Consider the following 14,161-nt stretch of genomic DNA (forward strand, 5'->3'; position numbering starts at 1 on the left):
TTGGTTTGAATGTTTTCCGTTTAGTAGTGGCTGTTGATTATTTCTTTGGTTTTGGTTTTTATAAGGGTTTTCTACCCCCCTTTGAAGTCTCTCTTCCATCGGTGTGAATCCTTCTCATGTAGTTATTTATATTTGTTTAGAATTACAATTACAATCAATATTATTTCCAGATTGTATCTTATCTATTAATTCACTTTTGCAGGTTTTACTTTTTATTTCATTCACCACTGAAGTTTTGAATATAATTGGCACTCTGTACAAACTTGAGTAAATATAGACACCCATACAAGGATAAATCTTCATATTGATTGAAATTGAGAGGATGTTTTATAGATATATAAATAAATTGGACGATGCTAGTCCCTAAGTCAAAATACTCCTGTTTATTTGAACCAAACTCCACCCAATAACAAAAATTGCAAGAAACTGACAGTTGGATATCAGAGGTGTGTCAATACCAAAGGTTCATACATTTGCTTACTTCAAACCACTTATATTTCATCACATTTAAAATTAATTCAATATATTTGTTACAAATATAACAAACCAGTTAAACATGTTAACTATTATTCATGAGTTTATAGGTAAATTTCGATAAACAATTAATTTGAAACAGAAAATAAAAACAAAATATAATATATTATTCAAGATTTCTTTCTGTAATTCTACGTTTCCCAATGTGATGTTTGGTGATACATCTGTTCCAATTATCTGGAATTCCTCCTGATGGGAAATGATATAAAACACATAACACGAAATGAGGTAAAAACAGCAACTAATTTTATTTATATTCCACATTTGAAGGTTGCGATTAAAAACCGGCACTCATTTTAGTCTAACCGCATTGCATATGTACACGGCAATAATAAATACATAAGAGATCTGTTGTTTGTACAAGTCCTATAGTATACACTGAACATCCAGCGACTTAATAAGAGTATTGAGAACTAAGTTAGATATCGTTGTCTTGGAAACCATGCAGTCACCAAGGAAACTGTAATCATGGCAACAATACACTGTAACCATGGTATCTGATAGAAACTGGACCATCACATATGTCCATGTCTTTATAATCTATCAGCTGATCACTTGTCAATACAGATTAAATGATGATTTCAAAGTTCACAGTATTCTTTTACAATTAACATTAAAATAAATTTGTATCTAAAACTATATATGTATACACACACACACATATATATATATATATTGCCAAATGACATTAAAATGTGATACACTGTTAGTTATATCTGTTATGGTTAATAGATAAAATCTAAACCCCTTCCATTTTGTTTAGGAATTATGAAATCATCATTTAACTGACACATCCTGTTGATCAAACTAATTAGTATTTCCATGTTTTTAATGTTGCTCGTTGTGGACCAGTGAAACCATATCCATACAGCTTGAGAGTAATTTTCTACAGAATATAAACAGATTACAATCTACATCACAGCCTCGTCTTTGGTAAAACTTTCTAGAATGGAAACTCACCAAATATGGTCACAAGTTAGATCTAATATAATATTTAAGCTATCGGCTGAAAACTAAATTTTCTGATTTGCGTAAATAGTTGATAACAACTAAAAAATCAATGTTATTTCAATGGAAATTGTACCCGTTATCAGAGAGTTTATTAGACCTACACTACATCATCATTTTCTGCTAAATGCAGGATGGTTTAAGGCAGATACAAATTGAGCATGTCAATGATGTCCCTGAACATGTGTTGATTTGTAAGGAATTATCACACATGGGTGGATAAACGACTTGTATGTAGGAGGATTTACATTTCCTGTCTCAATTCCTTCTAAAAAATAGTAAAGACATTGCGTTCATTTTTTCCAGACTTCCCATCCCCCCTAGAAAAATAATCCTTGAGATAAAATTTGTTTTTCTATCAGAAAAAAACCGCTGTGATTTCAATAATGGCACCTGAATATAAGAAAGTGCTAGGTGTACAAGTGTTGTTACTCGCGATCCTCCTTAATTAGTAATGACTAAGGCACTCTTATCTGAATGTGGATAAAACATATAGCTGTCATGATAACAATATAATGTTCTACCTTCCATAATACATTATCAATAAGTCAGATTCTGCTTTAAGCAGATAATTGGATTATCAAGGTATCACACATACCTCTGATATGTAATTACAAACAGGCATGGATTTCATAGGATTTCAAGTGCACTATATCTCCTCATCATGACAATGTTCTCAACAAATAATAAAACAATTTTGAAAAGATTTATGGTAAAACTTCATAGCTAAATAAAGTCTCTAGACACCTCATTCTTTCAGGCTTAACTCAATAGACTTTCGTTAATACTACCAAAATCTCAACTGACCACCAAATCCCTCTTTTAAATGTTTTTTAACTATGTCAGTCTTCTCGTAGACTTACCTAATCCATGACAATGACAACCTAATATTACAAACTGCACCACAATATAAGTACCATAATTTGTAAGTATTTACTATCAACAGATATTAAAGCTGAGTTTTTTAGTAATTTTTTTTATATGAAAAACTTAACTTTGAGGGAGTTTTAGTGATATTTTCTGAAAACTATCAATATCTTTGGCTACTAAATGTTTCTTTTTGGTCAAGATCAAACAGTGCAGTGTAAAGATATTGTTCTATTCATCCAACAAAATGTAATAAACATTACAACAAACACTGTAGCAAAAATTAAGAAGAATCAAAATATAACCACTAAATGTTTCCTGTAATGAAAGTGTTTTTATAAATAACAAATTCTGTGTAATCTTTGACAGAATCTTAGGCACTCCTTCCAGTATAACGGCTTAATTAATATACAGGACCAACAATACACCTTTAACAAATAGTAAACAAAGAAGGACCAGAGGTCTAATGCCCATTGGGAGGATCGAGCTGTCAGGGGCTGATGTCACCTTATACATAGATATGCGTCACACTATGCCTGTCTTATAACAACTAAACCTAAACTAGAACAAGACATTTTTAACACCTCTTGAATATTCATGACATCATCCTTTCTCAATCCGAGTATAACCTCAAACCTGTCATAAAAACTTGGGTCGGATAACATTAAGGAAAACACTAGGCCGTACTAGGAGGAAGTTGAGATACAAACTGACATAACAGAAGAAGAAAGTCTTGTCTACATTCATTTACGATCGGGAAAATCAGCAAAATCAAAACACGGCATAATGGTACTAAACAATCTCAATAGCATATTACCAAAAACTCTAAGGTCAAGATAAGGTCAAGGTAAATGCATGTCCTGAGTGACCTTGGGAACACAGTTAATAGATTCAATGCAGGCAAGATATAAAACAGAGATGATGAGAAGGAATTTTAATGATGACCTAATCAAGACTGATCTGCACGAGAGACCTTCTCTGCTGCACTTTGTAGAGTACCGTGTTAAATGATGCCTGTAACTACTGCCTGCCACAGACCGTGACCTTTTGCCAAAAAATATATCCCTGACTACATCAAAATGAAGTGATTCTCAAGTCCTACTTAGCCTACACATTCCTCTTCTTTCGTGGTGTGATGTATTTAAACTGCAATACATCAAATGGTAATTCTTCATAAAAATACAACCAAACTCTTTTGTACTTCTAAATCAATGAATGTCAATTTTTTCTCAGTCACAAGATGAATGTGATCCTCCACTGTCTACAGACCTCTAGTGTGTTGTAGCGCTACAGACCATAGGAAAACAAATATTGGACCCTTAAATTGTGGAAAAATGCACAATAGTGAGATGATGAATGATAGCATGAGAAAGGAAGGACAAACACAAGAGTATAGCTGCTCCAAGTCAGATCTATCTGCATAAATAATACTTCATTTGTCGAAATCACAATCTATTAATAAAATTGTTTATTCATTTAAAACTACGGACCAGATTTATTCATCAAAGCTTCATAGTGTGATACTAGTAAGTATCAATTACTTCCTAAAAGAATACCAATAACTTCTGAGTACAGTAAAATAAAAACTTTTAGGATAGAAATTTATCTACATCTGGTAATTTTTAATTCACCAGCTCACCTCTACATATCACTGCCTGAGTTGAATTATTATATATGACAGTGTCATAGTGAAGGTCTTGTATCATGATAAATAGGAAGTATTCAGACTTTATTTCATGCACTGCTAACTTCAAGGTATAACTTTTCAGTACCTTGTTAGCTTGATAATAATAAAAAAAAACAACACATTTTAAAGAAATAGTTGCTTAGTACAGTCTTTATAAAGCACTGTACATAGCATTAATGAACAATTTCTGTTAGAAGAATTTTACATATCACTGAAGTCCTTTCATGTAAGGTTTCTGATTATCTAGGATAAGAAAAACTTTAAAAGTTAAACTGAAGACCTAAAGAAACTATGTTTCACCATGATACAGGTAAAACACAGCCAGGTAAGATGAGTCAGGTTTGCAGAGACACGCCCAAAACGCACAGGATCCTCACCACCTGTCATAAACACGTGACTACAGGTGAAAACAGCTATTTGAACACTTTATGTGGGTCAATGTCAGGTAAGCTATGTATGAAACAGGAATGTTTAAATTGGGTAAAAAGTTATAATGGAACAAATTCGGCTTCAAGCACACTCTCCCAGCATTTGTTTCAAGTAAACTGACCTCCCCTAAGTTAGACCCATCTATCAATTCAAACAAAGATTTTGTTTTGACAACATGTTTTTATCGATCATTTTATAATGGCATGAGGAACACAGGATCTGAATATAAACCTTTAACAGATATTCTGAACATTTACTTGTTTTTTCAAGTTGTTTTATCTTACTGGTTCCGATAACTAAGCACTATGACATGCCACACCCTACTAAAATGGACAGTTATAAAACTGTCCCTTTATCAACAAAGAATGATCAAATGAAGAAAACTTGAGTCTAGTTTTAAATCAGCAGCACTTGTGTGCTTAAGGAATGTATCCTCTTCTAATTCAGCACTAAAACATTATACCATGCATGAGGCAGTTCCTGTTGTCCTCTTAGTCATGTTGATACTTGTCAACGCACGTCTGTGTCTGCATGACGCAACTTCTGGTTGCTGGGTTGAATGATTGTAGTTTTGACAAAGTCTATGGAGTGGTCCTATATGTAAGGAATAATCACACCAGCCCAATGCAATTAAAAAAATCTAATGTTTTCTAAAAAAAAAAAAAAAAAAAAAAAAAACAAACAAACAAACAAACAAAACTTTCACTCAAATAATATTATTATGATATTGAATCAATTATTTTTTTTTTTTTTAAATCTGTAACATTCTTCAACAACATTCAGTCATAACAATATGTTTTTCATTCATTCCTCAAAAAACAAACTTCCCACACAAGACACTTCCACTCGAACACATTCATTATATTCAAACATCCCTGAATCTTTTTTTAAGTCGACTGACTGATGAATATGGAATTCCTTCCTAGTCTTGTTCCATTTCTCTTAGTCTGTCCTGCCACTTTGTATCACCAGTACACTGATCATGGCTGATCAATCCAGACAATCACTTGAGTCTAAACTGTACGATGGTCCAAGAAAACACAACTGCAATTATCAAACTGTCCAAGATGAATTTCCTTGCCATTTTCAGTTTCATAATAAACAAGTATGAAATCTTTTCAGATTCTGGTTCAAATAACCTGGAATCTTGTCACGAAAAGACAGTGTTTCTCAACTCCTGGGAGTTATAATTGAGTCTATAGCTGAGCTATGGCACGAAGTGATTGCAGAGGAGGGGCAGGGATTAAGGACCATTGCTGGCCCTGTAGCCCTATCCGGTTTGTGAGCAGATTCAGTTGTACTGTCTTGGCTCTCAGGCATTCCCACAGTCAATCTCTATAATAGACTTCGGCACTTCAGCAAACTGGTACACGAGCCGCTGCCCATCAACCTTGTTTAATATTCCTCTCGCATAATAATACCTAAAATAAAACAATACATTACAGGTTCTGAATACATGATTAATGTATGGTAGTATCTGTAAATAGTATTATCCTAGATCACAAACACTTCATTTCTATACGTTTTCTTATACCTGGTGACATGTACAAATTATCACAAATGTGAAATATTTTAAGAGTACAAGAAAACTCAGTTTTAATCCATGTGAAATGAATAACAATACTATTAAATCATATTGTTAGAACACACCTTTCACAACCTGGTGTAATTGTGAATTTCTATGTGCATAATATATGAATCAATAAACATCCACCAGACACATTTGCACATCGTACAGTGATAGTGGCTTCAAATAATATGTCGATTATATACAACATTGTTATTATATATTAAACTGAGAACCACTATATGTCACTACAACAGTCTATAATGAAATTATCTATTGTCATACATATATAAAAATACACATACCAATAACACAGGCTTAGAACAACTTAGAAACATCAAGTTACAGGTATATGTTTGTTACAGATGAGTGTATGTTACAGGTAAGTTAGAGGTACATGTATGTTACATTTAGGTATATTTTACAGGTGAGTGGATGTTACAGGTAAATGTATGATACAGGTAAGTGTATGTTACAGGGGAGTGTTAATTACAGGTAAGTGTATGTTACAGGGGAGTGTTAATTACAGGTAAGGGTATGTTACAGGTAAGTGTATGGTACAGGGGAGTGTAAATTACAGGTAAAACTATCACAGACAGGACAGGTAAAACATGTAAGCCATCTAAAATTTAGCATGATAGATAAAAGATAAATTAAAGAGGGTATTTTTGCCCACAGTAGCTGTGAGGGTGTGTGGTACATTAACGTTAATTACAACATCAACGATTTGTCTAATTATACCACACATGAAGAACAAGATAGGACACAAGAAACACACAAGCATGGTGATCACCATTGCCATACATTAACGACACAAAATCATCTAATCGAGGTAACTTTTATTAATGTCAAGTACAGAAAGATCTAAATAAATTAAGCATGCAGCATGCACCACACATCACAGAAGGCCTGCATCATGACAAAATCTCTCCTCTACAAGTCTATATCTACAAAAGTGGCAATTATCAGAGGGATGCACTTAAGCACTCAGCTGTGGTTTGTACTTGGCTGTAGTTTGACATACTAGGAATCTTGTATAATAATCTAACATGACAACTCTGTCCAAGTCAACAAATAAATAAAAGCAAGTGCGTCCTACCTCAATGCTCTTCCCATTGTTTCGTAATTCATATCTGGCTTGTTTTTGTGTAATCCCCAAAGCTTAGACACAGCCTTTGAGTCGACCAGCTTGAAGATTCCTCTTTCACGGTCGGCCCATTTAATATATCTTGGGCAAGTCTCTCTGTTTTGAAGCAGTTGTAAAAGGAATTCCCACAAGTATGTTGTACTACCTGTAAAAAAAAAGAAAATTGTGTCATATTATTCGAGTCTTTCAAGGACAATGAGAAAATGACATAACAAAACATCAATCTGTTATAGAAAAACAAGCATTTAAGGAAAGAGAGTTAAATTTTTTTCAATAAGACAACATTTGTTAATTTATCAACACATTGCTTAAGTCAATGACCCTGAATATCAATGTAACATCCAAAGTGCCATCGCATGCTGATTCTTGTTTAACTCATCACAGTCCTACACTCTCATGTGTAATGAAGCCAGGTAAAAAGATAGACTATTTCTAATTATTTTATAATTACTTCTACACCTGTTACCAAAAAAGATTAAATTCAAATAGTAACATATCTTCAGCAAACAAATCTGTTTGAGTCTGTTATAAAACTTCAATCAACATTATACCAGCTGACTATACACATACAAATATATCATTTGAAATGGGGTGGGGAAAAAAAACAACAAAAAACAATGTAAACTTTATTGTCAAACAGCCAGGGACGCACATTCTCATTTCTCCATATTAGAAACCTCTTTACAAGTTCCTTTATAAGATAAAGCTAATGGACAACAGGTGCTACAAACAGTTTGTGCCAAAATCTGTCAAAAGGCACTCTTTAAACACAAGGGGTGCCAGTGATCAGCTAGCTAGTTCAGACGGTGCAGTCAGACGACATAACTGGCTTTAATTTTGGATTGTTTTTTGTACGCCTTTGCATGTCTTGTGTAAATACAAAAATAATGATGCGCGCAAGTTAAATCACATCTGGATCGTAATGGGGTTTGATTGGAAAGTGATAATTGTACACAAAAGAGAGCATGGTATGTATCAGCGTGCCTAGACACTGGTCTAATCTCATACACTATAAAATTAATGGGAAACAGTTGAGAGAAAAAAAAGACTACTGTGTATTCAAGAGTCTTCACAAAAACTTCAGGGACAACATTATCAAAGAGATGCCTGGTTGTGATAAGCAGAATCATGTGTTACAGATGAAGTCAGCCACCTGTAATTAGTGGATAAAGGACTTATTAAGACATTTGTAAGCTCTTGTCAAATAAAGAATTATATCCAAACAATGCCCACCTCACTCAAGCCTATTGACACAATTACATCCATCACATCAAGTTGGCAACCGCTACAAAGCACAATTGCAAGCGAAAAGGAAATTTTCAAAAGTTGTGTCTGCCCAATATTAACAAGTCTTATTAAAACGCCACACACACAATTTCGGATGCTCACAAAGGAGAAATTTCATACGAAAAATGTCTTTGATGAGAAACCTGAGGGTCATATTTGTAGACAATTGGATGTTCCTGGAGCCTGAGCTGCCTCCCAATGGCAGCCCAGTATGTATTACAGGTAGCAGAAAATACCCGTGCTCATGTTGCCATTTTATTAATATTGTTAGCAGCTCCTATGACAAACAACTGTCTGTGATTCTGTGCGTGCTTTAGTCTTCCATTAAATTACAAAATTATTCTGAGGCTTCATTGTAGTTGTGGCCAAGTTTCTATTAGAGACAATTTTTGGGGGACTTTGACGATCCTTTAGAACAAGGACGATCAGAATCAGGAATGCCTACACTAAGGGTTGTTTAAATGGGCTAGCAGGAAATGTTACATGATACTTACTTTCTCTTTTTCGTTTAGGCTGATTTATAGGACATTCCAAGGGATTTTTTGGTTTGCGACCTGCAAAAACAATAAAAGAAAAAAATAATTTAAAAAAAAAAAAAAACAAAAATTTATCATTGAACATTCCAAAGGTTTTTTGTAGTTTGCAAGTGGCAAAGCAATGAAAGTAAAAAAAAACTGTAGTTAAAACAAAACCAAACCCTAAAAATGTAATAGCTGCTTTTAAAAGAAAATGAGTATCCCATGACAGTGTGAATAGCTGGCCAACCCTTCTACAAGTGCAATCAGAGAAGTAGGGCAGGGTGTGACCTTTCGTGTGTTGGTGTGACAAGACGTGAAAAATCAAGTGATGTGTCATAACTGTAATGATTGATTCCTCAAAACATGAGGACTGGGTTTCCATGTCAGCTTTGATTCCCTGCCAAGGTCCTTTATTACATGTCTCGTCACCTCTAATGTGAAAGTATTCTCATCACTCTATCATACATCTAGTGTGTGTTCCGCATGAAAATGTGCAATATTGTGTGTTGTATAAAGGGAAATTGTACAAATTAAGCCTCTATTGTGTTTTGTCTGGCATAGAGTAATGTTGTATTTCTCTCTGTAGTACAAATGATAAGACATGACACTAACAGGGAATTACACATAAAATCGCTTTCATCATGAGAAGTAGAACCAATTTAGATTATTTATATCAAACAGGCTGAGGACCATTGCTAGTTTTTCATCTTAAGTTTGACCTCTGAAAAGGTCAAGGCGTCTTTCCCCTCACACATTCAACCCTTTGTTTTTTGCCGTGTGTTTGTGTTTGTCAAAGAGAGGGCAGCAGTTGTTGTCAATTGTCTCTGCTTTTGACAGCAGGAACTCGATGGAACGTATCACTTGGTAGTAACCAATCACAAGATAACCACTACTACTAATACCCTCTTCAAAGGCATGTTATGTGCAACAAATGTCCCACAAAACAAGGAAAACCAACTTCCATGAAAAAGGACAGTGAGAATTTACGAGGAATATTGTAGCCAAAAAACTGTATCTCAACAGAGTACACAGTCGTAAAGCTATTTCAGCTGAAGATAATGATAGTTGGAGATTGGAAGTGAGGAAAAAACTAGCAAATAATGCTTTATAGTAGAGGCAGTGAGTTTTTTTGGTACTTGGATATGAAGTGGAAACCCTCTCAGATAACATATCCATCTCTCACAATCACACATTTTATTGCTGTCCTCAAATCTTTGTGTCAACCTCTCTGCTTTTCTGCAGCAATTTTACATGTACAAGATTTTAAAGGGAGTGGCAAAGGTTTTGTGTAAGTCTCATCATTTCAAGTCAACATTTAAGTGGTTTTAATCCATTAAATGATAGGAATGCAGTCCTGACTCCTGATCATAGATAAAAGCTACTTAATTAGTAATACACAGCTGAAATATGGTTCGGTGTGATTAACCCTCAAAACAATACTGACAGAAATCACGGATATATAACCATCAGTCAACTTAAGATAGACGACATTAAAATGTTGGTTCAATACTTGCTTATCAAACAAAGTGAATCTGTGAGATTTACGATGCCTGGGTAGCAAGGTAACAGTGGTGATAAGAGACTTAATGCTATTATTGTCATGTTACTAGTATTCAAACACTCGTAAAGTTGCTGATGATCTGCCATTACTCTCTGTACTGATGTACGACCTGTATATTTAGCTTCTACACTGCATCGATTGGCATGTGTTTATTTTCTCGCTGCTAGTCATTTGGATGTAAATTGAAGTACTGCATCATGTAGGAGTCAAGTTATTACTGGTGAAACATTGAATCCTAATTTTACTTTTTTATTATCTTATGTAATTAACTGAGCTTTTCTACCAGTTATCTAATTTTCTCGATCTATGCAAAACTATCATATATTTTTGATTGTGTCCATAATCAGAAAACAGGAGAATTTGCCTTAAGCATTTGTATACAGGTCCACAGAGATAAACAAGAAGATGTTACCACAGGTCATGTGATTAAACTATCGCCACCAATCTTATCACGGCCCATTTGAATTTAATCTTAATACATTTAAATAATTCCAGAAAAGTCGGAGATGATTTAAATGTCAGAAGTTCAATGTAAACACTTTTACCAACAAAATGTCTCATTTTTTTTGTGAACACTGTTGCTGGTGGATCATGGTATTGTGATTTAAAAGAACAAATGTTTACTATCACAGTGTTATGATTTTGGTGGAATGAGATTTCAAATAAAAGTTGACTATGTTAGATATGAAAAGAGGAATGATATACCACTGGTATGGGAACTGTTGACAGGGAGGGCGTCAAGAACAGATTTTATAGTTACATTTCTCACTAGTAAATCTGCAGCCTAAAATCTCAAGAGTCTCAACAGGAAACAAATTCATTTAAATACAGAAATAGCCTATTTTTCATTGGCTGTATATACATCCTGACGGAAATGGGTCAGAGTATATGTTGGGTTTTAATCTGGATTCAGTGATAAACTTAGAGTGCACTGGGCAATTTCTACCTTGATAAGCTGATAAAAAAATAAAATGATCATCACTGTTCTGACATGAACAAATTGAAGTTGAAAAATGACAGATGTTTTGTTAGATTTGTTGCCTCTCGACCAAAGTTATGAGGAGTCTCCAAGGAACTCATAAATTATCCCTATATTGCTATATATAGCCCTAGAAAAGTGTAACAGAAACCATTATTGATTTCAATGGCTCTGCTAGGTTTTGAACCTAGGACCTCTGTCTTACTATCCTTAAGCTCATCAAACGACAAAAATCATCATCAATCTGCATTGCGGTATAAACGGAAGAAGGTGGGGCTTGACAGACAGGTTAAAGGTATGTAAGGGAGATACTGACCTTTTCTACTCTTGTGTCGGATAGGCGATGATGGTGGGGTTGTTGGCGACAGACTGCCAGAGTCGAGGGAGGGATGTAGACTGATGGGGGAGGATAACATTGGACTGGATGGGTACACATGATCTGAAACAAACCAAACACCTTTGTCAGTCTCCAATCCTCACATCATTCAGTAACTCTAATGGAAAGGTAATCTGTCACAAGCACCATATAAAACAGATATTCAGAAATCAGATTTTACAAACTATACAACATACATTATTAGTGAGATTAACAAAAACAAAGGGATTAATTGGGTGTTGACATTGTTCAGCCAAGATTTGTATATTTCCGCACTTTCACAGAAACACTTTCATCATCATGGCAAGAGGACAAAAATGTCTTCCGTAAGCTATTGACATAGTTTATAACAGGAAACAAGGAAGTTAGAAAGGATGTGAAGACAATCATGGCCTGTGGGTTTCATTGTTGGCGACTCTGTGTCTGCATTACTAGCCTTGACCGAAGTGAAGAGTGGTACAACAGTCCAGCACTGACATCCCCCAACATGCATATCTTACTTGCATCAATCTAAATTAAAGTGCATATATCCGCCTGCAATAACAGGTCTTGATATAAAAACTTAAGTTTGAAATCTCAAAGGTTCATGTGACAGGGAAAATATTGTATTTACTATTTATGAGATGAACAACTTCTGATGATGCACTATGACACATCCAACACATAGATATACTTGTCACAAATTTAAACTACAAAGTCCACTTGGGCTTCTGTGCTCTTTGACGCTACTATAACACTTGTAATCTAACACACTTGTAATTGTACATGTAGGTTAAGTAACTCAACTCAAGTTCTTTTTATAAATAAATTTGGCCACACATCGATTGTTTTCTGTACTATGACTTTTGTATTGTTTCAGTGGGTGCCAGGGTTTGTAATTTGTACAAACTGACCAGTTAGAGGGACATGTTGCCAGGCTAACCTAACCTCAAGTGGCCCCATAGATTACAGTGCTGTTAAAGAAAGATATCCTTTTAGTCACAGGGTCCTATCTTATCCAAGACCTCTTGACCTGAATAGGGTTCAGAATATACACCGACTTCTGGTCAAACACACATAAACCTGACATCCCTAAATCTGACAAGAACATGTGACCACCCAACAAACATTTCCTCCTTCAGGATAAAAACACTTTGTAAATAACATCCTACATATCTAACTTTGTACACACAAAACTACACAGTTACAAGTTATATCATATTTTCATTTCATTTTGCACAATTTACCGGTTACTTTAGCAAAAAATTATTTCATAGCAAATATTTTGATATATATTCTACACTATGCAACTCAACACCTTGTTCTATGTTTTGATAACCCAATCTACCAGCCTGTCAAGATAAACATATTTTTAAAGAAGTATATTCCTTCTTGTAAACAGTTTGTTATCAAAAACATTCTGGTATATCAAACTGCTGACCTCGGTAGGTAAATATAATTACTTGATTAAAATCAAAAGAAAAAGTACCTATCTGAAGTTTTCATAAATTATTAAATTTTTCAATGAAAATGTCCTATCTGTTTAAATCCAGACTTACAGGTGAACTCAACCTTGAAATGTATGTATTTATCAATAAAAGTTACACATTTGAAATGTTTCTAACACAAGTTACATATTTAAAATGTTTCTAAAACCAATGATATATATATGTCAAAAAAAGCTTCGAAATATGAGGAATACGAGGCAGTGTCAGCCCAGCAAGATCTGGTCTGTTTCAAACATGGAGATTATTGATAAAAATATCAAGCATGCATGCCTACTGTTGGACAATAGTCAAAATGTGGGGAAGCACAAGCTCAGCAGGGAATACAGTTCAAAAAAGAATATACACAATAATACTTCAAACCATTGTCAGTGCAAGCAGCCTTTATTTCTTACTGAAATATCATTACCCACTACAATTGTATTTCCTAGTGAAACATCGGAATGTATACGTACCAGCTTTGGCAGATGTGGACAAATATTTAGGGAAGATTTTAAGATTGGTATTGGTGACATTATGAAAAATATACAGCCAAAAGCAAATAGGAAAGAGTAATGTTGAGTTAATATCTCGAGAGATTGGACGCCCAGCAATTATTGTCCTGATAACAGATGATTTGCACACTAGCCACCGCTAATGCAATCTAAACATGGTGATACGAGACTTCTGGGTACTCTTTCAAGTGTCCAAGTCAGGCCAGAAAAGACTTTTTTACAC

General features: G+C 34.5%; 1 protein-coding gene across 1 annotated transcript in view; it reads right to left on the reverse strand.

The window, feature by feature from the left end:
* Positions 1-758: 758 nt before the first annotated feature.
* The window catches only part of LOC132550185 (transcription factor ETV6-like), a 71,505-nt gene continuing 58,102 nt past the window's right edge, over positions 759-14,161 (reverse strand). Inside the window, exons 7-10 of the mRNA XM_060214217.1 lie at positions 11,901-12,023; positions 9,021-9,080; positions 7,192-7,384; positions 759-5,946 (exon numbers count right to left, since the gene is read on the reverse strand). Of these exons, the coding sequence (XP_060070200.1) occupies positions 5,838-5,946; positions 7,192-7,384; positions 9,021-9,080; positions 11,901-12,023 (485 nt within the window). The 3' untranslated portion in view covers positions 759-5,837. The remainder of the gene's footprint in view (positions 5,947-7,191; positions 7,385-9,020; positions 9,081-11,900; positions 12,024-14,161) is intronic.

This window comes from Ylistrum balloti, unplaced genomic scaffold, assembly GCF_031769215.1.
Source record: "Ylistrum balloti isolate Yb309-2 unplaced genomic scaffold, AGI_CSIRO_Ybal_v1 Utg370110, whole genome shotgun sequence".
In the NCBI taxonomy this organism is placed as follows: Eukaryota; Metazoa; Mollusca; class Bivalvia; order Pectinida; family Pectinidae; genus Ylistrum; species Ylistrum balloti.